Source organism: Saccostrea echinata, unplaced genomic scaffold (genome assembly GCF_033153115.1).
Source record: "Saccostrea echinata isolate AGI-Se365-2 ecotype Australia unplaced genomic scaffold, CSIRO_AGI_Sech_v1 ptg000033l, whole genome shotgun sequence".
In the NCBI taxonomy this organism is placed as follows: Eukaryota; Metazoa; Mollusca; class Bivalvia; order Ostreida; family Ostreidae; genus Saccostrea; species Saccostrea echinata.
Genome location: NW_026889782.1, coordinates 22215891 through 22243762, shown reverse-complemented (window position 1 = coordinate 22243762; position 27872 = coordinate 22215891). Strand labels below are relative to the sequence as shown.

The 27872-nt window shown below is 33.2% G+C and overlaps 1 protein-coding gene across 1 annotated transcript; it reads left to right on the top strand.

Moving 5' to 3' along the window:
- Positions 1-587: 587 nt before the first annotated feature.
- Positions 588-27626, top strand: LOC133199151 (uncharacterized). Its single transcript, XM_061335016.1, has 6 exons — positions 588-753; positions 7524-7651; positions 16511-16642; positions 23191-23974; positions 26737-26796; positions 26881-27626. Exons 2-6 carry the CDS (start codon positions 7532-7534, stop codon positions 27624-27626), a joined length of 1842 nt encoding a protein of 613 aa, XP_061191000.1. The 5' UTR covers positions 588-753; positions 7524-7531.
- The last annotated feature ends 246 nt before the right edge of the window (positions 27627-27872 follow it).

Here is a 27872-nt window from a genome sequence, read left to right as displayed (position 1 = left end):
GGATGGACTGAAATTACTAAACTTCTTTATTGCTGATGCAACATCCAACTTCTTATATACATGTAGCTTCTGAACGCCTGACTTTCCCGAAGCTTTGCCTTATATACCCTTTGGCTAATCCATTCCAAGGTTTGTCAGGTCATTCCACTATTTGAAGTTTTAATTGCATTTTCTACCCCTATGGCTATGATATGAACAAATTTGAATCTACAGTATATAATGATGCTCTCACAATCTTTCATATCTTCTTTTTTTAAGAAGAAAAAAATTACATTTTATAGGTCATTACAAAGTAATATTTTAAAACTAATTTTATCTGTATGCTTTGTATTAGATGGCTAATAGTACTACATGCCGTAATCAGGCATAAAATCTATCCTCCAAAATCAGAGGCCGCCTAGACCTGTTAATATAAAATAAAATAGAACTACAAAATATTATTTTGAACAATAAATTAAAGTATGGAATTTTAATCGGGATCGGGATTATTTGAAATATTTCACAATCTGTTTTTTTTTTTAAATTTTTTTTTTCAAGGGAAAACACCCATGAAATAATAGCATCGTTAATTTGTTGATAAGTGATTATCATTCAATTATGCATAAAATTTATTTGAACTCAACAGAATCAGAACATACTCCTTTTCAGGACATTAGGCCAATCCATTTGATCAACTGTTGATGACGTTGATACGGTTGGAAAACTGCAAAGTGAAAGTACTTTGTCTCTGAGTAGGCCTAAGTATCAATAAAAGTAAGTGTTTTACATCAGTAAATTATTTATTAGATACATACTAATTAGCAGTCTGACTGACAGTGACTGCCTTCGCAAATAACTTGTCCCACGTGTCCCAGTTGGTCTAACGTTACAGTTTGTAGTAGCAATGCCCAATAATTTTTAAGGAGTCAAATAATTGTCAGTTTTTTATGTTTATTGTGTAAAGTATGAGCCACTGATTCCATATAAGCAATCATTTCTCAAATCGGGTGAAAATTAAGTCTTTTATGAACGTTTAAAAAATGCAGAGTTCATACAGAGTTATCTATCTTTCCGAGGAAAATGATTAGAAAGTGTACATTGGCCAATAAAAAGCAGATTATACAGGAATGCAAGATCAAAATATTTTTTAGAATATAACCTAGGTACCAGTTAGTGAATTTTATCTTAAATTTCATAATACTCTTGTGCCATTGTTAAAACACAGAAGAATATATTGACACGAGATGTAAAATGCAAGAGTTGCCTTCCTTTGATTTCCTTATTAATGTACAGTGGCTTATGTGTCTTTATGCGTATGCCGTGGTGTCATTTCCAGTAATGAACTTATCAATAAAAGTTAAATTATGATTATAAATTATGTTTTTATTTGACTTTCACTGTTTTCTTCGTCAAAGTAAGTCAATCTTGAAATTTATTATTGTAAAGTTTGAGATGCACCCTATTTTCGCTTTCAGACACGAAATAGCTTTTGTACAAGTTTTAATTGATAAAATACTTCGGTTGTTTCAGGACACAGTTTAAAAACAAGAATATAAAATTGTTTCACCTTGACAATGTTCGGCATGAAGTAAACAGACCGTCAGTCACATTCAATTCAAATTGTTTACATTTTTTCTACACACGTGTTGGCTGCCATATTGGATATTAACGAGCAGTTTTTAGCTACAGTATGCCTTGGAAAATTCGAGTGGCGAACAAGAACGGTTGAATACTTGCCTGCATGTGATATGCATTTGTAGTGGAATACCCGAGGAAGCTATTAATGCATGTTTAGACAAATTACTCGTCCGTATATGAAAATTAGAGATATTTTAATTTTTCAATCTATTTTAAAACGTTCCAATCGCGCCATACTTCGAACATTCAGGGTTGGTAATTCTAGGGTGCATCTCAAACTTCTTAGAAACGTCATCAAAACGTTTGAAAACGCATGGGAAAGTAGTTTATGAAGCTGTACTTTTAAAGTACCATTAAAACCATTTCCAAAACAGCCGATTTTTTTTTATTGGTTGAGAAATAAAAAAAAATTAAATTTTAGGTGTTCATGTCTTTACATCTTGGAACAAAATGTGTTACTATCTTGAAAAAAAAATTAAAATGCAATTCTTTTTTAATGCAAAGTAACCTTAGCAAAAAATGAAAAAAAAAAAAAAGAATAATAAAAAAAAACTACGAAAATCAGACACCGACGACATGCCACACAGCCACGCTGAATATGACCCTCATGATGGCTTATTGTCACACGTCAGTATTTCCATTTCTATTTGTTTTCTCTGTGATATCTCTTTGAAAGCAAGTTGAGTTGATTTCTTGATCATTTCACCGGAATGCAAATTTCGCCAAGCGAAAGATCAGGAGCTAAGAAGGCCTAATATGCATGTAATTCTCGTGCGGCTATCTATGTGTCTAACATTAAGGAGGCCTAATATGCATGTAATTCTCGTGCGGCTGTCTTTGTGTTTGACATCAGTGGGCGGGGACTATTGAAATTGACATGTGAGGCCTCGTGTAATTTAAATCTATTAGTCTACATTTTTAAAATCTAAATTTACAATTTTATTTCACAATGAATTGGAAATATAAGGAATCACTGACTAGTTAGTAGAGAACGCCAGGGACATCAATGATAGTTGAAAATGTGGGATAATTCGCTTCGCCTGTTATGCAAATTATCCCACGTTTCCAACTATCGTTGATGCCTTGGCATACTCTACTAACTAGACAGTGATTCCTTAATTATCTGACCTAACAAAATTAAAACATACAACACAATTTAAACAAACTTTATTGCTTAAAAGCAAGATTTTCATGATTTTATGACCTTGCCACTTCACATTTATTTAAAATCCTTAACATCTGTCACATGTTAGGTCTATGGTTAACGTACACTAAAGGGCAAGTAACCTTGTAAGGCAAAAATAGTACATGTGATTGAACGACGTATACTTTCTCATTGAATACAAGGATTTAAAAATATTTCTTGATTAAATTCTCACAGAACATACTTTTTTATTGTATAAAAATCAGTTTTTATTGGTGTATTCATTCAATTTTTTCTCTTGAAGTGAATTTTTTTACAATTATTTTTTCCTGCTAAAATGATGTTATTTCTTTATTTTTATCAATATACACACTTTCAGTAATACTTCACACAGGTTTCTAAAAAAACTTTTGCGATAATATTGTACATGTCATCACCTTACTGTGTCAGTCCGTGATACACAACCACCCAGATCGTTTATTTTTCATGCCATTTTGACAACAGAAATTAAGCAAAATATTAGAGTTATTGCCTGTTACTCTTCTGTCACTACAGTTTGGGACTTCTTGCCCAATATTAAGTTGATTTTGTCTCTGATGTGCAAATCTCCTTCACTCGAAATCTTGTTGTTTATTAACTACGTCACTGAAAAGGGACGCTACTCTAAATTTAATCGCAGCAATACAAAATCTGTAGGGACATTTATTACCATCTTCCTGGGAAGCTGGTATACAGAGTTGAAGTATTTTACAGTCTTCGGACTATGCACTTCCTCTCTTTTGTGATTGGTAGAAATTACATGATGTGAAAATTTCCAGTTATTTCATTGGATCAAATGCTGTTCAAGGCAAGGGAGATAATTTTCTGGTGATCTTATTTTCGTACAACCTAACAATTTTTCAAGATTTTCAATCTTAAAAAAAAAAATTCCAAAAAGAACAGTTTAAAATGGCCATAAATAGATCTAAATAACACTTAATCTTTTTATAATAGCAATTACTATATTGGCTGCAACATTATTGTTGACAGACCAATCGTAGAATTGTTTGTGAAACGTGTGTGATCGTTCGTGTAACATGAGAGATCGTGCGTGTATTAGGCTCAATCATTTGCAGTTTTAATCGTGCGTGATCGTGTGGTAAGAAAGGTGCAAATTTCATTTTGTAAGTTTTTATCGCAGACCTGTTTACTCTTACGATTTCGCTGTATTTTGTACAGATTTTTAGTCGAAATTACGTCTCACGTTTTGCTACTATGAAAATACGGAAATTGGAAATCCGTTCGTTTGGATTTTAGTTAGTTCTCATTATGATCTGTCTCATTCATTCTCTATCCAGAGTTGTCTTCTGCTATGGTCACAACACCTCTGTCAATGCTCAGTGTACAAGATTCGTGTACAAATTTTAAACGCTGAACATTTGAAATTCAAATATTAATTAATTATAATAATTATCAATAAAGATGATAATTCATCATTTATTTAAAATCTATAATCCTTCAAAACGACTTATTTTCAAAGTTTTTAGGGAACTGTTTTGCAGAGTAAAAATTCTTAATTAAAAAATCCTTTTAAGGTGTAATGAATTAAAATAAATAATGTTTTCTGATAGGAAATAAAATTAAAAAACAATTAAAAATACAACCTTTATCCTTTTACAATTTTTTTCCAAGAATCTTGTGTAACGAGCATTGACAAGAGAGATTTCAAACACTTAAGTGATGTCAGATTGCCGATGCGCGGTGGTTTAAAAATGACAGAAACCCCTCGAAAGAAAGCAAGGTATAATGTTTGTCTTTGTTAGTAAACAATGTTTTGGTTATCAGAAATGTAGTTGTTCTCTAGTAATATGTGTAAAATCGAATGAAAGTGAAATCTTACTGGTAAATGTCAAATCTCAAGGACAAATCTAATGAAAAATACTGAGAGACAACAATGTGGGTAAACAGGTTTGTTATCGGAATGTAATTTGTTAAAGTAGCATTTTGACTTATATGTTTTTGTAGCATTTCACATGGAAATAAAATTAAAAAAAACTTATTTTATCTGGAAATTATTGAAACTACAAATTTCAGGACAGGTTTGATTGACACATCTATGCACTTTCACAAAGTAAACTTTATCCTTAATACTTAAGAAAAGTAGAAATTTTGTTGTGCATTAATGAAAAATATTAAACTATAATCCAGAAAATAAAGAGTAGAAATGTGAGAAAGCAAAACCAACTCACCAGTATTGTCAGTCCATGCTCAGTAATGTGTGCAGAGTTTAACAAACTGAACACACCCGTGAAACATAAACTGTTTTTGTAAACAGGGCACAAGCTCTATTATTGTTAATGTTTACGTTTCACCGGGTGTGTTCAATTTGTTAAACTCTGCACACATCACTGAACATGAACTTACAATACTGGTGAGTTGGTTTTGCTTTCGGACATTTTCTACTCTGAATTTTCTGGATTATAGTTTGAATATACTTCATTAATACACAACAAAAATTTTACTTTTCTTAAATATTAAGGATAAAGTTTGCTTTATGAAAGTGCTAGGATGTATCAATCAAATGCCTCCCAAAATTTGTAGTTTCAATAATTTCCAGATAAAATAAGATTTTTATTTTATTTCTGTTTGAAATGCTATAGCAACATAAAAGTCATGATATTATACCAAAAACTTCAGAAAATATTAACTTCAAATCTGTGTCCAAGCACCTTTAAACAAGTGGAGATAATAAGGAAAATAAAAAAAAAAAAATTACTGGTTGCTGAAAATTTTTCTCCTCAAGAACCACTGGGCAGATTATCACCAAACTTAAGCATGAGGATGAGGTTATATTGTAGGTCTCAAGGTCACTTCAAAATTGACCAAAAAATATGTTTTGTTAAAACTTTGATATTTTGCTTACTATAAGGACTAAGATCATAAAATCTTGTCAGTTGATGCATCTTAAGACCTCATATTATGTTGACTCAAAAGTAGATCACAATGACCTACTTTCTGAATTTTTCAGGCATTTATTTTCAAATTGATTAAGACACTTTAAGGCCCATGATCAATGATCATCAAACTTTATCAGTTGTTGCATCTTGGGTCCTCAGAGTACATTAACTGAAAAGTTGGTCACTGTGACCTACTTTTTGAATTTTATGGTTAATCTTTTTCAAAACATTTAAGGTCATTATTTCAGAAAGTGAGAGGTTTGGAATCATCAAACCTTGTAAGATGATGCATCTTGGGGCCTTAACTCTTTCAACACTGAGTAACTTTTATCAAACAAGCCCTGGTACACTGAGTAACTTGGGCCATCACTGAACATTTCACCTTCCATTACAAAAAATACAATAACTTCTTTATTTCTTTGAACATTTTAATAAATGACACATTATTAGAAAGGTGAGACAATTCTCTTTGAAATGATATCAAATTTATATATATTCAAAATTATTTAGCATGTCAAAAGCACTAATAAAAATCATAATTACGTTTTATAATTGATCTTATGTAATATTTTAATAAATTTGCTGCTATGAAGTTTCAAAATCGCTTATGTTCTTTACAACATTCAAAAGAGAAATTATTTCCGAGTAAAATGATATGCAATATGTCAGAATTTATTGAAAAATACGTCCATAATAATAAATAAATAAAACGTGGTGTTTCGAGACATCAGGAGAAGTCTGGAGCGTCGAAAGCTTTCTCTGTTTTGGAGCCTTCAAAGTCCGGTTCCGAGTCATTTCTCCAACTAGATTTCTCAAGATTGTGAAAAACTCGTATTTTTGTAGACTAGAGACATCTATAATGTCTAATTCCCTGATTTTATTCAAGTTTTCATCATCAGAAAGATCGGACATTTTGTTGTTAACCGCCATTTTGCTTTCTTCGTCGTTTTCTTTGAGATTCATCTAATTTTCTTTATTTTTCTGTGATTTTTGCCATGTGGTCTGCCATATTTATTAACGGATGTTTATATCCATCTACCCATAATTCATAGCGAAAGTTCTTGTGCAGAGAATACTTTCTATTTCTAAGAATAAACGTTTACTTTCATTTTTTTCTTTTTTACCTCATTGAAATATTTATTTGCATTATTAATTTAACTTTCAACATAAATACAGCTGTATTTATGTTGAAAGTTATATTAATAATGCAAATAAATATTTCAATGAGGTAAAAAAGACAAATTAATTTTAAACATTGACCAGTTGTTATATTTTTCAAATAATGAAATTTGGTAATTGTTTAAATTTAGCCAAAACAATGAAGAACAATATACATTTTTGTGTTCCTAGTCTATTGAAGAATGTATGTGGTTCCTGTGTTGTGTATTCTACTGCACTGTGTGTTATAGTTATTGCCAGTACAAGGGGTTGAAATGATAGAACTTGAAATAGACCAGTATGACAGTTATTTTTAAAGTCTACAAAAATTGGCATGCTCATGAGCAATGTTGAGACAGAAGTCATTATTTGCAGAGATCATTTTGAAATTGATTCCAATTGTGTACTGTGTCATTATATGTAAATGATAAGAAGCATCAGAATTCATGTTGATGGATCCCTACATCGAAAACAGTTTTCTTTAATGTTAAATATGTATATTTATCATTAGAGATGTAAAGAACAGATATAATTTAAACTTTTCTTGTAAATTGAAACTGTCAGAGAAACTCATATGTAAATTAAATTTATGAATATCACAATTATCCAACAAATAGCTTTTTGAAACATGGGAAATTCTAAATTGATGCAAACAGTTTTTTTTTCAGATTTGGAAATGGATAAATCTGCTTCCTTTGCTGACAAGGACAGTGATAGAGAACCTGAAGAAATGGACTCATTGTTGGACCAACTTTTAGATGCTCCCAGCCCCCCTTCTGAATCTCCAAAACAAGAGGTAAGGATTTCTTTTTTTAGCTCATCTGAGATGAAGGTGAGCTTTAAATTATATTCTATATTTGAAAAGTACCTGGTCTTTCTGTCCTTTTTGTGTGTCTATTGTTTGTAAACTGTTCATAAACTTAACTTCTTTTCTGAACATGCTAAAGACTTGTCCAATTTTAACCAAAATTACCTCAAAACATTCTTGTGTTAAAGAGATGCTCTTTTCTTCAAAAGAAAGATGTACCTCTTTCAAAGGGAGATAATTAAAAAAATATTGAAAATTAAGTGGGGCCATTTCAAAATATTCATTAGAAACATAGGGTCAGAATAGGCAAGACTTGTGTAAATGCTTTCTAGTATCATGAACATATTGTGTAGAATTCAATCTGTACAGTTCATAGCTAATGTAGGTAGAATGGGCTCTAATAGAGGGTTAATATTTTTTCTTATGCATTTTCTATATGAAAATGTAAAGGTATTTTTTTATAACCCCCCCCCCCCAGTTTCCAGTTTTGTCAGTTGAAGCAATCCAAATGCCTTTGGGTTGTAATTGTAAAGATAACTTCTTACTGGCAATTGTTAGAGCTATCATTTATATAGATAATATAAAATTTATTGCCAGGAGAAAGCTACAGACTGTCTTATAGTACAACTGAACTTACTCTCAACCACTTTTTAGCTCACCTGAGGTGAAAGCTCAAATGAGCTTTTCTGATCATATTTTGTCTGTAGTCCGTCTGTCTGTCTAGCTGTCTGTCTGTAAACTTTTCACACTTTCGACTTCTTCTCCAGAACCATTGGGATAATTCTAACCAACTTGCCACAAAGCATCGTTGGGTGAAGGGGGTTCAAGTTTGTTCAAATGAAGGGCCATACCTTCTTCCAAGGGGGAAATAATTATAAATTGGTGAAAATTTGGTGTCATCTTTTTAAAATCTTCTTCTCAAGAATCATTTGGCCAGAAAAGTTGAAACTTATGTGATACCTTCATTACATAGATTCAAGTTTGGAATCATCCTCAGGTAGTGTAGATTAAAGTTTGTTCAAATCATGACCCCTGGAGGTAGGGTGGGGCCATAGTGGGGGATAAAAGTTTTTCATAGAAATATATAGGAAAAATCTTTAAAACTCTTCTTTTCAAGAACAACAAAGTAACATTTGGTCATATTGATATGGAATCATCCTCAGGTAGTGTAGATTCAAGTTTGTTCAAATCATGATCATGCCCTGGGGTTAGGATGGGGCCACAATGGGGGATCAAATTTTTACATAGGAATATATAGGTAAACTCTTTAAAAATCTTCTTCTCAAGAACAACAAAGCCACAGTTAGTCATATTGAATGTAGAATCATCCTCAGGTAGTGTAGATTCAAGTTTTTTTTCAAATCATGACCCCTGGTGGTAGGGTGGGGCCACAATGGGGAATCAGAGTTTTACATAGGAATATAGAGGAAAAATCTTTTAAAATTTTTCAAGAACAGGAAAGCCATGATTAGTCATATTGATATGGAATCATCCTCAGGTAGTGTAGATTGAAGTTTGTTCAAATCATGACAGGCGATCAAAGCTTTACATATGAATATAGAGGAGAAGAAATCTGCTGACAAAGAACAGCAGGGCCAGGGGTGTGCAATTAAAAAATTCAAGTACTAGCCCACGGGCTAGTGGCAGCAATAAAGTTACTAGCCCCAAGTAAAAAGTCAATAGCCCAAATATAGAGGCAAAAATTAAAAACTAATATTGAAAAAAAGTTAATTGTTGAAAAAATCAGGGTACTAACTGAAGGTAATTCTTTTTAAAATTAAAGTTTAATTCTCATTAGTGAAATTTAATCATATATAAATTAATGATTATGATAGAAAATGAAAAAGAATTTAAATCTTCCCTTTTTCTGATCATTGCACTAGCTCATCTAAAACAAAGCAAAAATCATTTTGTTTTCGTCTTAACATACTTAAATCATTAAATGCACTGGAAATATATTTTGTTTTAATTGCATAACACTTATCTTTCAGTTGATTGAGTGATTGTAAATAATTCAATGAGATATCTGCATGTATTTACCATAAACAAAGAAATGGAGGAAATTCGGATTAGGAAAAAAATAATAGTTTTTTGAAGTAAATAAGTCAGGAAGTACTGCATAATGGATAAGATTATGGAGATTTATGGACAATAGGAGCATACAGCCTGGGAAATTTTCACTGGTTGGGAATTTAAGAGCAAAAAATGAGAGAAAATTACCGGTTGTGCTTTTCATGTATTACAATTGTAGTTTTAATTTCTACTAGCCCAAGGGGCTACCTCCGTGCAGAAAACCACTAGCCCGACCCCCGAAAATGGTAGCCCCGGGCGTCGGGCGATGCTAATTGCACACCCCTGAGGGCCATATTGACTCAGGTGAGCATTGTGGCCCATGTGCCTCTTGTTATAAATAATTTAAAAATAGTTGCTTTATAATAGTAAATACGCTTTATTTTACTATGTTGCACAAGGTATTGCGCAATGAAAACCCCAGTCGGCCCCTTAATTAATACGCATAAGGTTTTTTGATGGTCATTTTTGTTGAAGCCAGGTTCTCTACATAGACGAACAACAACAGGAGCAGGAAACCAGGCTAATCTGTTAATTAAGGAAGCTAAACTCGGCTTTGAATAAAATTTGATGGGATGGGACCCATGAGAAAAGATGGGTAATGATCTCCCTGTGATTTATGTGCAGTTTACAAGAAAACTGTATTTTTTTTGTTTTTTTTTTTGCATAAAAATGACGAAGAAAACTCTTATCATAAGATGAAATGAAAAACATATACCTACCATATAACGGGTATTTTTTGCTGGTGGAAATTTTTGTTATTTCACCTTTTAAATGTAGCAAATTAATTTCTGCATTTTTAATTTCTGCCGTTACAATTAACCACAAAAAAAATCATCTGCGGGATTGATGTCATGCCATGGACACATGTGTAGAGAAACAAACCAATTTGATAAAAAATGATGAAATATGATCATATTTATTTTCATCATTATTCAATATAGAATAATGAAATTTAGTCATTACTGAAAATCAAATTTATGACTAGAAATCATCATTTTTAAAAATGATGAATTTCAGTGTCACCCCTGACTGTTCATGTATTTTACTATAATTGACATGCTTACTGTGGTCAGGGAAAATCATAATTAAAAATTAGCTCTGCTACCAGGGCTAGACAAATAGCATTGCCCAATGCCTGAGACAACCAATTTTATGTGGCGAGAAGTTATTTGATAAGTTGTTCTTGCCCTTTGACAAGTGCTTTTCCAGTCAACAAAAGATCATACTCAAATGTTGTATGTTTTACTGCTGTTAAAATATACGCGGCTAGGATAAGGCTGTCCGAAGAATTTCAGTGTACCAGCCGCAGTAACTTCTCTGAACTACCTAGATATGATGTCATAATGGCTTATGATGTCAAATCACTGCAAATTTGAGCAGACATGACGGGGAAAGTGTTATAACTTTTACATTCCTTTCACATCACATGTAGAATTTTTTACCTTGATGTTTAATTCATGTGTCTGGATTGTTGTTTTAAGGCTGTTATGATGGTGAATATTTGCAGTATGATATCGTTATTCCTTTTTTCTTGTCTAACATGTACGTGTTCAAACAATTACAAAAAAGAATGTGAAACGCTCCCCCTTACGCGTCTGTAGACAGAGTGAGAATTTATAAATCGTGTATATATTAGACTGGCACAAGTGAATAATAAGGATTAATTGAAGATATTCTGTGTGAATCTACTAGAGAAATATGTCCTCTAACTGAATTTTGCTGGGGGATTGTATGTAATTTATCCCATTTTGTATGAATTGTGATGAAGAGTGGAAAATGACCCCTTGTATGTGGATAAGTTTAATTTCTCGTGAAATATTTTCTTAGGAAATAAATTTCAGACTTGCCCCCAGCACTTTATATATACCCAAGAATATGTTTAATTGATTTATGTAACAAGCCGTTCACAATAATTTTGTTTTCACTTGTGCCGATGCGATTTTTGTGCAACATTTAAGAAAATTTATAAGTGTCCGTCACGTGATAAACACATTCATGTGACATCACAGAAATGCTTTTATATACTACCTTATTCAACTTTCTTTACACCTTATCTGTGTATGTATACATACAAATTACATAGATTACAAATTGAAATCAAAACATAGCTCAAAATAAAATAGTATATATCTAATGCATATTAAGCCTTCGGACAGCCTTAACATAGCTGTGTAGTGAATCATAGTAGAGTTTCTGTTTTCGATGCAGTTGACCACTACATCAACTACTCGGTCGGAACTCTTCTAGATTTTAACCAATTGATGTGTTGTTAATATGCACAAGACATAAAACAAAGGTATTGATGTAATGTCAGAAAATGAATTTCAAACTAAAATTTCAATCCAATGTTTTCTCGTACATCCTTGTCGAATTGTACCTGCCCATTTCATTGTCTATCATTAAAAATTTTGACTGTAACAGAAGGAAATGACGTAAGTTGCATATTTCCAATTTTGCCAGTTAATTTTCTGTGGTCTTACCTATGTTTCTTCATTTTACAGGTATATTTAAAATAATGTAGACTTATGCATTTTGTTTTAGATGTTCTCAGTTGTAGAATGTACAGGAATTGTAACTTGAATACTTTAAGAAATAGAAACATCTGATTCATCTTTGGTAGACGGCTGTCACACATTAAAACTAGATTACCACAACCTTTAATTAAGATGATATTGCCAAATATTGCAAAACCCTGTTAGGCTCATAATAGGAAAATTATGCGGCTTAGAATCATATGCATCTTTTCAGGGCTCGAAATAATTGATGGCCCGCTGGTCTGGGGCCAGTGGATTTTCAATCTGGGCTAGCATTGCAGGAGGCATGTGTCCTTTGGGTCAGCATTTTTTTATGCATAATAAAAGTCTTTCACAGTAGGGCTAGTAAACTTCATATTGTTGTGTGTCCCAACTTCTACTGTTTCTTGTTAGGTCACCTGAGTCACTCAGGTGACCTATTGCTATCTGTTTTCGTCCGTCGTCGTCCGTCGTGCGTCGTCTTTCGTGCGTCGGTCGTAAACTTTTGAACATTTTCAGCTTCTTCTCTTGAACCACTGAACCAATTTCAACCAATTTTGGCATATAGCATCAATGGGTGAAGGGGTACAAAAATTGTGAATTTCATGGTCCCTGCCCCCCTGGGGCCTGAGGGATGGGGCTAAAACCATCAAAATTAGTGCTATCTTTAAAAATCTTCTTCTTTACTCCTGGACATCAAGCAGTCAAACTGTTGGCATGATTGTAATAAGCGTTTATCCCTCTACCGAAATTGTGAAATTCATGGCCCCAGGGTCAGGGGTTCTGGTGCTAGGGCGGGGCTATATAGATCATATAGTGAAAGTGCATTATTTCTTTGAAAGTCTTCTTCTCTACTCCTGGGTATTATTGAAACAAATTGAATACATAGTTATGATAAGCAAGAGTGACTCTACCAAAATTGTGAAATTCATAGCCCCAGGGTCAGGGGTTCTGGTGCTAGAGTGGGGCTATATAGATCATATAGTGAAAGTGCATTATTTCTTTGAAAATCTTCTTCTCTACTCCTGGGTATTATTTGAACAAATTAAATACATAGTTATGATAAGCAAGAGTGACTCTACCAAAATTGTGAAATTCATGGCCCCAGGGTCGGGGGTTCTGGTGCTAGGGCGGGGCTATATAGATCATATAGTGAAAGTGCATTATTTCTTTGAAAATCTTCTTCTCTACTCCTGGGTATTATTTAAACAAATTAAATACATAGTTATGATAAGCAAGAGTGACTCTACCAAAATTGTGAAATTCATGGCCCCAGGGTCAGGGGTTCTGGTGCTAGGGCGGGGCTATATAGATCATATAGTGAAAGTGCATTATTTTTTTTTGAAAATCTTCTTCTCTACTCCTGGGTATTATTTAAAAAAATTAAATACATAGTTATGATAAGCAAGAGTGACTCTACCAAAATTGTGAAATTCATGGCCCCAGGGTCAGGGGTTCTGGTGCTAGGGCGGGGCTATATAGATCATATAGTGAAAGTGCATAATTCTTTGAAAATCTTCTTCTCTACTCCTGGGTATTATTTAAACAAATTAAATACATAGTTATGATAAGCAAGAGTGACTCTACCAAAATTGTGAAATTCAAAGCCCCAGGGTCAGAGGTTTTGGTGCTAGGGCGGGGCTATATAGATCATATAGTGAAAGTGCATTATTTCTTTGAAAATCTTCTTCTCTACTCCTGGGTATTTTTAAACAAGTTAAATACATAGTTGTGATGAGCAAGGATGCCTCTTCCAAAATTGTGAATTTCATGGCTCCAGGGCCAAGGGTTCTGGTGAAAGGGGGGGGGGGGACTCTATTGATTATATAGTGAAAAAGCAAAATATCTTTGAAAATATTCTTTGCTGCTCCTGGTTAAAAAGCAAAGAAACTAAATGTATAGTTATGATGAGCAAGAGTGTTTCTTCCAGAGTAGTGAATTGCATGACCCCTGGGTCAGATGTGCTGGTGTAAGGGTGGGGCTCTTGATAATATAGTGAAAATGCATTAATTCTATTAAATAATTCTGTCTGCTCTTAGTGTTAAGCAGATAAACAAAGTGATAACTTATGATGAGCAAACTTCTGGTCCCAGGGTGAGAGGCTCTGGTGTTTCTCGCTTGGGGGGGGGGGGGGGGGGGAGGGGGGTCTATTGATAATATAGTGAATCTGTAGTAAAAATGCATTAGTTCTTTAAAAATCTTCTCTGCACCTGGGCATATCAGAGGCAAAAAGAGTAAAAGTTTTAAAAAGGAAGCGTATTTTTACCAGATTTTTGAACATCTGGACCATTTGGTCAAGTGTTCTGGTCCTGGCCAGGGCTCTATTCATTTGTATTCTACTGAAAGGAGTTATTCCCCTTTGCCATTTACTTTTGATAATTAATCACTGTAAATAATGTACTTGAAAGATTAATAGAATAAGAGAATTATGCAAGAATTTTTATTGTATAATACAAAAAGTACTTTCATAGTTTTAATGATCAGGTAGACTTGTAAGTAATAGATAAATAAAAATGAGACAAAAATAACTTGTCTTATTAAATGTTCATCAAAGACCAAGAGAGGCCAATTTAAGAGATTTCAACAAGGAATTAAAATAGTACAGAAGCACTGATTAGTTTGTTAATATACTGTATGGTGATAGTGATAAACGGGGAACAGATTAGAACCTAATTTACAAACTGTTAATGAATACTAGACTAATTATTTGTTGAACCTGATCACCCTATTTTTCTTGCTTTTGGGCAACAAAGCTTCACCTTTCAGTTCATTTTATATTCTATGCATCCTTTAAATTGTTGTATCATACTCAGGTGACCGTTAAGGCCCTTGGGCCTCTTGTTTTGTTAAGATGTACTAAGTATCTCTATATAAAAAAATATTACTATTATTATTATGGTTTTGGGCCAGTCTTTTTAAAATCTACTGGCCCAGTGGGACAGTGAAAGTACTAAGCTGACCAGTAAAAATTTAAGGCGATAGCCCGAGTGATTAGTAAACAAAAATAATTATTTCTAGCCCTGCTTTTGTAGAATACATACCACACCCTACCTTAAGGTCACTTTAAGGTGAACTTTAATTGAAGTAAATTAAAATGATGACAAATATGTCAGAGATTGGCATTAATGATTGTCTGATTGTCCGGGGCAAGTAAATTCTTAGTTCTGGCAAGTGAAACTGGCAACATACTTGTCCAATCAGCTAAGTGAATATTTCTGATAGAAACCTATATTGTTATGTAGCTTACATTAGTTTATAAATAAAACAATAAACTGAAATTATTTCCACTGGGGAACCTGATTGATATTTTTTTGTATTCAAAATCCTGGCTTAAGGAGTATTTCTAGAATATAGCTTATAACGTTCATTTAAAAATCAGGTTCCTTATTAAGAAATTAGATTATTTATTCAATAACACCATGTATCCTTATCAAAATATGTATGTTTCATAGCAACTGTCTTCTCTGAAAATTAAAATTCACAAAAATATTCTACCAGAAATAATTTTTAAAAGTAAGAGTTTTATTTTAAAGGGAATGAGGGGGAGGGGGGGGGGGGGGAGGGTATTGTGGCAGGGCGATGTGATTTTACAGGTTTACATTGACAAGGACATTGGTAAACATTTCTGTACAAATATATTTGATCATTTATTTCATTGCCTTTCTGAGCATAATTACACTTCCTTATCTTCATGTGCATGTAGGGTTTCATTTGTAGGCAAAATACATTAGAATATAAATTAGGCCATTCCAAGTTTTTTCTATGTTTAGCGTCCACGTGTGCCTTGGTTTTTGACATCCATAACAGAAAAAATGAACAAAATCAGGAGTCCTGAAATTATTTATTCTGGTAGAAATAACTGAATTCTGTCAATTTCTCTAAGTATTTGTCTACAATATGTCATATTTGGAATATTGTAAGCAATTTAATATCTTGATTTTGCTTAAGAAAAGTTATTTCTATGAGAAAAATTGATGAATGGAATCAAATCGTTTGAATGATGTCATTTTTATGACTATAAAGTCTTGTGTTTTACTTTTTGGTTTGTGTGTTTTTTGCAAATAGGTAAGTAGGTATTTGAAAGATAGTTGGACACTAAACATAGAAAAAAAATTTGGAATGTCCTTATCATACCAAATGTATTAATTAAAAATAAAAAATATTGCTTTTCAGACTGTGCCGACTAAAAATTTTATAAAAAAAATATTGCTTTTCAGACTGTGCCGACTAAAAATTTTATAAAAAAAATATTGCTTTTCAGACTGTGCCGACTACAGGGAACAGTACAGCATCAACAAGGTCAGCTTTTAGCATGTTTTGGCTTGTTCTGCAGTTGTTTACTGAATACCTGTACATTCCTCAACTGAGAATTATGATTTCCAACGTGTTCAAGGTAAAAGGTTTCATTTTGATTCTGATCTTATCATTCAAATGTGGTTTTTAGCTCACCTGAGCCAGTCGTTCAAGTGAGTTTTTCTGATCCAAATTTGTCCACTGTCATCAGAACTTATGTGTCAGTTTCAACCAAACTTGGCACTGAGTATCCATGGATGAATTTAAGTAATAAGCTTCTCTGGTCAGATACCAGAAGAGCCTATGCATTAGTAAGGTGTCCTTCATCCTTTTGTATGTACATCATCTGTGAACATAAATGCTACTCCCCATAGAATTTTTGTTTATTTTCAGAGTAACTTGGTACACAAGTAGACTACACTATGATACATAATTTTTTATATTGGTTTTTGATTTTTGATGAATGGTGTTGCCATGGTTTCTAAAAATAGAAATTTCTTTGAAAGTTTTGCAAAATGCTACTTGTCCTACAGTTTTATTTTGATTTCATTATAACATGGTACAAAAGTAGACTACACTAAGATACATATTCCTGTATATCAGTGATTTTGATGAATGGTGTTGCCATGGTTACTTAAAGAGGTCAAAGGACTTTAATAGTCACATGAATATAATACAACCCTTGGCAGAGGAGGTTTTCAATGAATTAATGAATTTTTACAATCTAATTAATAGAGCCTTACCCTAACAAAACCCTTGACCCAGGGGCCAGGAAATTCTAATATCAATAGAGGCACCCTTGCTTATCATAATTATGCACTTAGTTTATCTTCTAAATACCCAGGAGCAGAGAAGATCTTCAAAGAATTAATGTTTTTGCAGTATATAATCAATCGAGCCCTGCCTTAACATCAGAACCCTGACCAAGTGATCCAGGAATTTCTCAATTTTGGATGTGGCAGCATTGCTTATTATAACCGTGCACTTAGTTTGCATAATACCCTGGAACAGAAAAGAAAATTTTCAAAGAAATAATGATTTTCACTATCTAATGAATAGAGCCCCACCTTAACATCAGAGACACTATCCCTGGGGAACTAATTTCAGAAATATTGGAAGAGACCCACTTGCTTATCATGACCATGCAATGTATTTGTATGTGCAATGACTTTGTATGCTGAAAACCCAGGGGCAGAAAAGAAGATTCTTAAAGAAGTTATGCATTTTCAGTATATGATCAATAGAGCCCTGCCCTAAGACCAGAACCACTAAACCAGGGACTATAAAAATTCACAATTTTGGATGAGGCACCCTTGCTCATCATAACCATGGCCTTCTTTACCCCTGGGTAATGCATGATGCACTTAGTATGTTTGTGAAGTACCCAGGGGTAGAGAAGAAGATGTTCAAGTAAACAACACATTTTTACTATAAAATGAATAGAGCCCTGCTTTAACAACAGCACTCCTGACCACGGGACCATGAAATTCACCGTAAGGATGAATCACCCTTGCTCATCATAATCATGCATTCAGTTTTTTACCCCCGAAGTTTAGGGGGTAAATTGGAATCAGCAAGTCCTTCTGTTTGTCTGTCTGTAGATGAGATTTTGTCCAGACCATTTCTTGGAAACTGTTGCAAGGATTTGTCTGAAAATTTGTACATTTATTATTCGCCATACAAAGGTGTGCACCTGGTGTTTTCATCATGATTGGATAAACTTTTTTTGTATTTTACAGGTGGTTTTTTTTTCATTTTTATTATGTGGTTTTGTCCGGATCTGTTCCCAGAGACTATTGCATAGATTTGTATGAAAATTTGTACACTTATTATTTACCATATGAAGATGTGCACCTGGTATTGTTAACATTATTTGATCATTTTTCTGCATTTTACAGGTATTTTTTTTTTTATTTTTATTGACTTAGAAGACATTTTGGGTTCATGTCTACGGTTTGAGACATAGAATCTAGAACATCTGTACAAAAATGTAAACTACAGCTTAAAACTACTCATTAGAACTAAAAAATTCACAAAGTATTAAAAACATTTTTTACATTACAAAGCAGACAGTGTAAATCCATTTGTCCCTTGGGAGTAATGAGTGGACAAGCATCAAGTTAAAGATTGATTAATGAGTTCAGTGTGGGAAGCTGTTAGGGCATCTCTGATCAAGCAGGTCTTATCTATATCTCCTGGGAATTGGGCAGAAAGAAATAAAGATCTCTGTTGTCTAAGTTTTTTAATTATACCCCTGCAAACGAAGTTTGGGGGAGGGGGGTATATCGGAATCACCATGTCCGTCTGTCTGTCCATCTGTCTGTAGACAAGATTTTGTCCAGAGCGTTTTTCGGAATTTATTGCATAGATTTGTCTGAAAATTTGTACACTTATTATTCACCATATGAAGGTGTGCACCTGGTATTTTCATCATGATTGAATAATATTTTCTGCATTTTGCAGGTGTTTTTTTTTTTTTCATTTTTATTATGTGGTTTTGTCCTGACCTTTTCTCAAAGACTATTTTGATAAAATTGTATGAAAATTTGTACACTCATTATTTACCATATGAAGATGTGCACCTGGTATTTTCAACATTATTTGATAATTTTTCTACATTTTACAATTTTTTTTTTCATTTTTATTGACTTAGAAGACATTTTGGGTTTATATCTAAGGTTTGAGACACAGAAACTAGAATATCTGTACAAAAATGTGAACTACAGCTAAAAACTATTCATTAAAAAAAAAAATCAAGTATTAAAAACAATTTTTACATTACACTGCAGATAATGTAAATCCATTTGTCCCTTGGGATTAATGAGTGGACATCATCCAGTAAGAGATAAATTAATGAGTGTGGGAAGTTGTTAGGGCATCTCTGATCAAACATGTGTTATCTATATCTCCTGGGAATTTAAAGATCTCTGTTCTTTAACTCTCTTAATTGTAATTTATTGTCTGTCATAGTACATAGTTACTGGATGACCAGCCTTTCATTTTTTAAAATGAATTGGATATAAAGTTATCAAGATTAATTTGATTTTGTAATTAATTATTTTTTTTTCAACAATCAATTTGCAGAATGCCATGACTTAAAAAGATGACAGATAGTTGCAATTTATTTTTTCAATGTATTAAAAACAATGTAATTAAAATGTATTGGTATTGATGTTTTATTAGGTTGTTCCTTGATTTCATTCATTAAAAAAATATAATGAGCAATTAGTTTTTCACTCTAAAAGTTAATAAGAAAATTGTGAACACCTCTTAGATCCATAAAATATTAGTGATTTAGCACCTCTGAAAAACCCAGCGGGGGGTGGGGGGTGGGGGGGTATTTGTCCCTTTTGGACAGTTCTAGTTGTAATTTATGTCTGTCAAAATGCATAGTTACTGGAACCAGCCTTGTATTTTTAAAATGAGTTTGATATAAAGGTATTAAGATCAATTTGATTTTTGTATAATTAATTATGATATTTTTTTTTTCAACAATCAAATTGCAGAGTGTCATGTCTCACAAAGATGACAGATAGTTGCAAACTATTTTTTCAGTGTAATAAAAAACACTGTAATTATTAGTATTGATGTTTTATTAGACTGCACCTTTTTTTCTTCATTAAAAAAATATAATGAGTAATTAAATTTTCACTCTAAATGTTTAAGCAAATTGTGAACACCTCTCACATCTAGAAAACATTAGTGATTTGGTATCTTCTCTGAAAAACCCAGCGGGGGTATCTGTCCCTTTTGGACAGTTCTAGTTTGTTTAATACCCAGAAGCAGAGAAGACTAAAAAATTTCCCTATATTATGAATTAGAGCCCCACCCTTTGAACAAAACTATTGACCCAGGAGATATGAAATTCACAATTATGAAAGAGACTCACTTGCTCATTATATCTATGTACTTAGTTTGTCTGCTGAATGAACAGGGGGAGAGAAGAAGATTTTTCAATACTTTTTAAATTATTACTAAATCAACAACAGAGCCATGCCCTAACAACAGAACCCCTAACTCATTGGCCATTAATTTCACAATTTTGGAAAAAGTTGCAATGCTTATATCAATCATGCTAACAGTTTGAGTGCTTGATATTATTAAAGACTGCATAATATTTTATGGTTTTAGCCCCACTCCTTAGGCCCCAGGGGACAGGGAGGATGAAATTCACAAATTTTGTTCTCCTTCACCCATAGATGCTATTTGCCAAAATTGGTTTGAATTAGTTCAGAGGTTCCAGAGATTGATTGATTGTATCTTGTTTTCACGTCCCTTTCGAGAATTTTTCACTCATATAGAGACGTCACCGTATGCCGGTAAAGAGCTTCAAATTTAGACCTATTTCAGGAATTTGTGCCATTGAGCAGTGAAGGTTCTTTATCGTGCCATCTTCTACCGTGACAAGGGACCTCGATTTTTAAGGTCTCATCCAAAAGACCCGTGACTTTCACTTCTAGTGCCGGTGAAGGAACAGTCACTACCTATGTTTACGTCTTAGATTTGATGGGGTTCCAGAGAAGAATCTAAAAATGTTCAGATGTTTATTTACACATGATGTGTGATGCACATTGATCAGAGATCAACATTAAAGGTTGTCCGATTGCCCGAGACAATCATTCCCTGTGGTAAAAAGATGTGCTGTAAATAAATAATTTGTAATACATTTGATTTCCACTGGGGAACATGACTAATATTGTTTTTCATTTAGAATCCCTCGGTAGACAAAGACTCAAGCGAGCTTTTTCAATCAAAATTTGTCCGTTGTCTGTCGTCATTGGTGTGTCGTAAACTTTTTACGATTTCATCTTCTGCTTCAGAACCACCAGGCCAATTTTAACCAAACTTGGCAAAGAGAATCCTTGGGTAAAGGGAATCTAAATTTGTTCAGATGAAAGGCCAAACCGTCTTCCAAGGGAAGATAATTAAGAAAAAGTAAAAATTGGTTGGGGTTATTTAAAAATCTTCTCAAGAACAACAAAACCATTGATTAGTCATATTTATAATGAAGCATTTTCAAGAAGTGAAGATTCAGTTTTGTTCAAATCATGCCCTCCAGGGGTATTGAGGGGCATAAACGGCTGATCAAAGTTTTACATGGGAATACATAGGATAAATTGTATTTAAAAATCTTCTTCTCAAGAACAGCAAACCATGATGTCATATTTTTATGGAAGCATCCTCAGGTAGTGTAGACATATTTGTGCAAAACATGACCCCTGGATGTATGGTGGGGCCACAATGGGGAATCAAAGTTTTGGTTTACATAGGAATTTATGTTCGAAAAATCTTATTCTGAAGAACAGCAAAGCCATGATTAGAAATATTTATATGAAAGGGTCTTGAGGTAATGTTGATTAAAATTTTACATATCAGTTTACGCTTTATAATACGCGAAGTGGATTATAAAACAGCGTAAACTGACCCAAACCAGGTTATACTCGAATAATTTGGCCAAGAATTAGAGTCATTTCTTATAATTTAATTTAAAATCATTAAATAACTATGGTGTAAAATTTCATTGCTTTTTATTAGTTCAAATTTGCCACTCAATAATACAACCGTAGTAACGGAAGTAACGGAAGTGATGGGAAGCAAGGGGAGGTAAAAACTGATACATAGTCCTAGCAGCCATGTTTTTTGTTTACATGTGGTAAGATCCGAGTTACTGTTTGAAGTTAAAGGTACATTTATTAAATCTGGAATTTTCCATGAATCCCGAGGACTGGAAATAAGAGGATTGCATGGATACAGACGATTCAGCTGGTTGTCAGGGGGTGTGTCCCCATACCAAACCAGGTTATACAGAAATAATTTGTGTTCCTTTTTGGATATTAACCAATCAGAGGCTAGAATACGAACAAAATTAAATTATTCCAAAATATTTCATGAATAACAAACTGATTCTGAATTAACATTTTTCATTCAATCTTTTTAAAATGCTATTTTGTTAAAACTGACGAATGTAGATGAATTATTCATAAATGTTTGATAATTAATACATGTACGTTTGACAATTTATTTAAAACAACATTCGAACGTGTCTTTCGATTTCAATTCTAAAGTGTAAACGAGAACTAGTAATGGTAACCACAGCAAAAGTGGCACTGTCAGTTCTTTTAACATGCCGCCTGCTTAATCACGCTGATCATTAAGTTTCCTTTTACCTTCAACATAACGTCGTCAACATGCATACTTTAATTGATTTTCATCATAGCTGGAAAACTATCATTTATAAGTAGCCTACTAAATTGAAATAAACAAAACTTTCATAAAATTGACATTTCGGCAACCATGTTGGCAAGTCTTTTACACTTCGGAAACAGTAGATAAACGAAAGTTGATTGGATGATATTTATGACTTTCAATTAACTAGTCAATAAAATAGCTGATTCATTTGCTCATTTATTATTTTTAGTACACTTGCAATTGACGGTAGGTGGGAAATTTAAAAAAAAATTAAGAACAAGGACTTGTATTATTAATTTGCTTTAGCCAAAACTGCTGCAGGCACTCCAGTGAACCATTTTATTAAGAAATACTGGCCTAGAAAGTGAAATGAGACTCAGGAGCATGCATGATGTGTCCTCGTACGATTACGACACTTTAATATAGTGTCAAAGATTTACAAAGTTTTATATTTTCCAGAGGCTTAAAGGCAAGGAAAATGAATCAACAGAAAACAAAATCAATCTCCTTCTTGCAAATGACAAATCATTTAGAATGAAATATAAAGTGGATCTCAGACTTGGAAGTGGAGCTTATGGCATTGTATATAAAGTAACTCCTAAACTTTGTGACAAGGAACTAAAAGGAACTTTGGCACTAAAAATTTTGTGTGAAGACTCAATGCGGGATCCACAAACCACATTAAATGAAACAAAAAATAATATCCGACTTTGTCAAAATAGTTCATGCCCAAATGTAGTTTCGTTTTTCAGCTTTAACGAGTACACTTATCAGTCATATCGGTATCTTTGTCTTGAAATGGAACTATGTGACGGAGGAACATTGAAAAAATCAGAGTTTCATGAACCTAAATATGTCACAGATACATTTAGAAAGAAGATTTTGGAAGAAGCAATATCTGGTATGATATTTATTCATGACTGTGGTGTGGCGCACTGGGACATACATGGAGATAACATATTCTTCAAAAGCCCGATGGATGAGACCGTAAAATTTGGTGATTTTGGTTTAACAAGAGAAAGTCCAAGCACACAACATTTAGATGTCCAAGCTCTTGGAAGAACTTTATTAAAATGGGTTTTCCTACGGGAATCTAATTTATCAGGAGAAGAAAGTAAAATTTCAATAGAATTTTTATTATGTAAAATTAAAGTCCAAAAGGATATAAGGGAGATACTGGAAGGCTTGACATTCAACACTATGTCACTGTCAGAGGCAAAGAGAAAAATGATAGAAATACAAGGTATACTTTCTCTTATAGTTCTCATGTCTCGGTTAAAAAATTTGAAAGTTGGTCTTAACCTCTTTTAATGCATTCTTTTCTCATCTAGACAATCTTATGCAAATTAGACTCCTACCAAATTCACATGAATTGCAAGAATGCTTTACTATAAAAAGAACAAGATGTGTTTGTGAAACACTGATGCCCCCGTATGGCAGTTTATGGCGAAGGTTAAAGTTTCTCAAATGCAAGTCAAATTCCAGGCCAAAAGATCCTTGCGACATCACCTTCCTTTAGTTACTAACCACTTTGACCCTTTGACCTTGACATAGGAGTTTGACCTACTTTTGAAAAACTTTAACCTTGGCCATAACTTTTGAGTGGTTGCTGCTAGGGCTTTCATACTTCACATATGTAATCCTTGTGACCAGACCTTCCTTTGGATACCAACCACTTTGACCCTTTGACCTTGACATAGGAGTTTGACCTACTTTCGAAAAACTTTAACCTTGGCTATAACTTTTGAATGGTTTGTGCTAGGGCTTTCTTTTTTCACATATGTAATCCTTGTGACAAGACCTTCCTTTGGATACCAACAACCTTGACCTTGACGTTTTACTTACTTTTAAAAAAACTTTAACCTTCGCCATAACTTTTGAACCGTTGCAGCTAGGGCTTTCAAATTTCACAGGTATATTTCTCGAGACAAGACCTTTCTGTGGGTACCAACATTTTTTATCTTTTGGCCTAGATTTTGACTTGCATTTGGGAAACTTTAACCTTCGCCATAAACTGCCATACGGGGGCATCAGTGTTTCACAAACGTCATCTTCGCCTTGTAGAATAATTTTTGTCCAGGGAATATTTCCATAACAAACCTTTTGTTGTCATGATTTCATAGTCTTCAATAATTATATCTTTGCTCTAAATAATTTGTTCAAATTTTTGGATTCTTATACAACTGAAACTATAGGCATTTTATATGCCTTGTTCACCCATTGTCTTTATGTCCCAATGCTTGTTAGCTCACCTCAACGAAGTCGAGCGTAGGCGTCCCAGGTTAAAGTTTTTGGGGCAGATTTCTTTTCAAGTACTTCTATGCCCTAAATTAAGCAAAGTTTCTTGGAGGATGCTTCTAGTGTGTTTCATTGTACCAGTCAAGTTCAGATGCTGTAATTTCAATTAAAGAATGAACAGATTAATGTTTTAGAGCAGGATAAGGTTTTTGGAGCAGGTTAAAATTTTTGGAGCAGGTTAATTCCAAAGTAACTATAAGCCCTATATTGACCAGACTTGCATGGATGATACACTTAAGGGTGCACTGAACCAGGCTTGCTTCAGATGCTGAATCGTTCCGTCTTCAATATTTTTTAAAATTATAGTTTGTTTTGTACTTCAATATTTTTTAAGGAAATTTATATTTGGTTCGGCATTAATGTTTTTTTAAAACACTTTTTGTCGCTTATAAACCGGTATATTGATAATATTTTCAATGATACTTCGCACGAACCTTTGTCCAACAGGTTGCATACACCCCGTGCACAACTTTGATTTTTCGTCAATATCTTTAAATACTAACCGTTTTATTTACAGACAATTTATACATACATTTACATAGGTAACATGTATTTAACAGGAATATGAAAGTGATGATAAAGAGAAGCTTTGTTCTGATATTTGATCATAAACACAATATAGCGTCAATCTTGCTGCGATCCTTGGAATTGTGTAGAGGTGTTTGATAAAGCTAGAAAATGTAAGTGGATTCATAGGTATCCATATACTACTTAGATAATGCTTTCTTTTGTAGGCTATGCTTTCTGGCGAAATAAGTCTATAAATTGGGAAATTAAGCAAAAGACATACCTTGACCCCTTTCTATTTCTTTGAAAGCATACACCCCGCGCACAACATAGAATACAACCCATATGTTTGGATATACACGGTGGATAGACACTACTAGATTATTAATTTAGCGTGTAACTTTACCTGACTTAAAAACAACATTCGTTGAGGTGAACTCTGTAATCTCTGATAACCTATGTTTGATTAAACAGGTTATAAAATAATATTTACATTTCCAAATATTTTCGTTAAGATTCTTTGCAAATTAGAAAAAAAGTTCTGTGTTCTCATGAACTACGGTGGGATGAGTAAGAATATTTCTATTGTGATGTGACTGAAGTAAAAAGCATAGTGCAAACTTTTTGTTCAAAAATGATGGTTGAATGACAAAGATATGTGGCAAGCCATCAGAAAAACAATGTAAATATAAATATGAGAATTCATGAGGTACATGAACTACAACGCTTCACGCCTGCATATTTATCATGAAGCGCTAACGCGCTTTACGAAATATGTGGGCGTGAAGCGTCGTAGTTCATGTCCTCATGAATTCACAAAATCAAATTCATCTCTTAATTAATTTCTTTATTTGAAGGGTTCTTTAGATAAATGGAATATACACATTTTTGTGAACTACAGGTGATGAATAAGGTTCTCCATTAAATTTGTACTATTATGATGTCAGAATCACATTAATTTTCTCTTTATTGTTACAGAGTGAATATGTTACTTTAAAAGACTATCTTTAAATGAAATGGTAGTAATTTAATATCTTTGAGCAGTTATGCAAGTAAAAACCAACTTTATATCATAACAAATGTTTTGCCATTCTTTACTGTTGAAGAAAATTATCATATTGAATTCAGTGTTGAAGTTATACATGTATATTGTACAATATGCACAGTAGATTTATGTTTGACCAGCTGTTGTCATTACAGAGAAAGATTCTTCAGATGGTAAAGAAGAGCTTGTATCAATTAATTGTGCTTCAGACAAAGGTAAATATCAATTCATAAAATATTTCTTATCTTAAAATATTTTTTAAGTATTAAACAAAACCTTTTTTTCATTCAAATATTTAGGTTCTAGCACAAGTAACAACATCACAGCAAATTCAGCAGTGAGAAAGATGAGGACTGTTGAAGAAATGCTAAAAATCGACCCATTTTATCCAAAAAAGTGCAACGGTGAATTCTTGCAGCCCCAAGATTTAGTACATTTCATTATTGTTTATCCTAAATGCAACTATACTGAAGTTGAAAAATTCACATCATGGTTTAAATGCCTTATAGAAAAAGATGCAAGTATTACTTTTGAAATGAGACTTTACGATGATGAAGAGTTTCCTTCTGATAGGGTGCCACTAGCTAAAGAAATTTATGAGAGGGCTATGTATGTCTTATTCTATCTAACGAAAGATTTTCATGAAGAGATGTATCCGTCTTTTGTAAGCAGTGAAGGAATAGGACAAACCAAGTTTCAACAAAGTACACAGATTCCTGAAAGACATGTCTATTCACGTCTTGCACAGAAGCAAAAAATAGACTGCAGACGACCAATTCACACTATGCCCATAGAAACACGAAATTATGAAACTCCAAGTGGACTGACAACAATTAAATCAATTGATTACTTTGATACAAATAAGAATAAAGGTTATTTAGAAAAAACATTGAGAAATTTGGGTAGAAGTGCTAACATGAAACTTGAAGAAAGGAAGAAAGCAATGCTAAAATGTCTGTTTGAAGAAAGTGATGACGTGCATAACGAGAAGAATGATGCTGGTTCGTCGGCTTCTGTTACACAGTCTTATTTACAAGTATGTTAAAACTTTTTTATGATGAATTTTTAATTTACATTTATAAATGATATTGATAGGATCAATTAAAATATTGACAGGCTCGAAAAATTTTCTTTTCAGTGGTGAACAAAATAATGCATTGACTTCAATTGCCTTATAGACCTGATAGATGAATTAGCTTTTGATGCGAAACTTCTGCATTGGAATATGTTGCTTGATTATAAGGAATTTAAGAGGCATTAATTAATATTGTTATACAGTCAGGGGTGAGAC

Excerpts from the sequence above, each read along its gene's own strand:
- LOC133199151 (XM_061335016.1), top strand. The coding sequence starts at position 7,532 with ATGGATAAATCTGCTTCCTTTGCTGACAAGGACAGTGATAGAGAACCT. Across the intron at positions 7,652-16,510 it reads CTGAATCTCCAAAACAAGAG|ACTGTGCCGACTACAGGGAA; the intron begins GTAAGGATTTCT and ends ATTGCTTTTCAG. Across the intron at positions 23,975-26,736 it reads AAAAATGATAGAAATACAAG|AGAAAGATTCTTCAGATGGT; the intron begins GTATACTTTCTC and ends TTGTCATTACAG.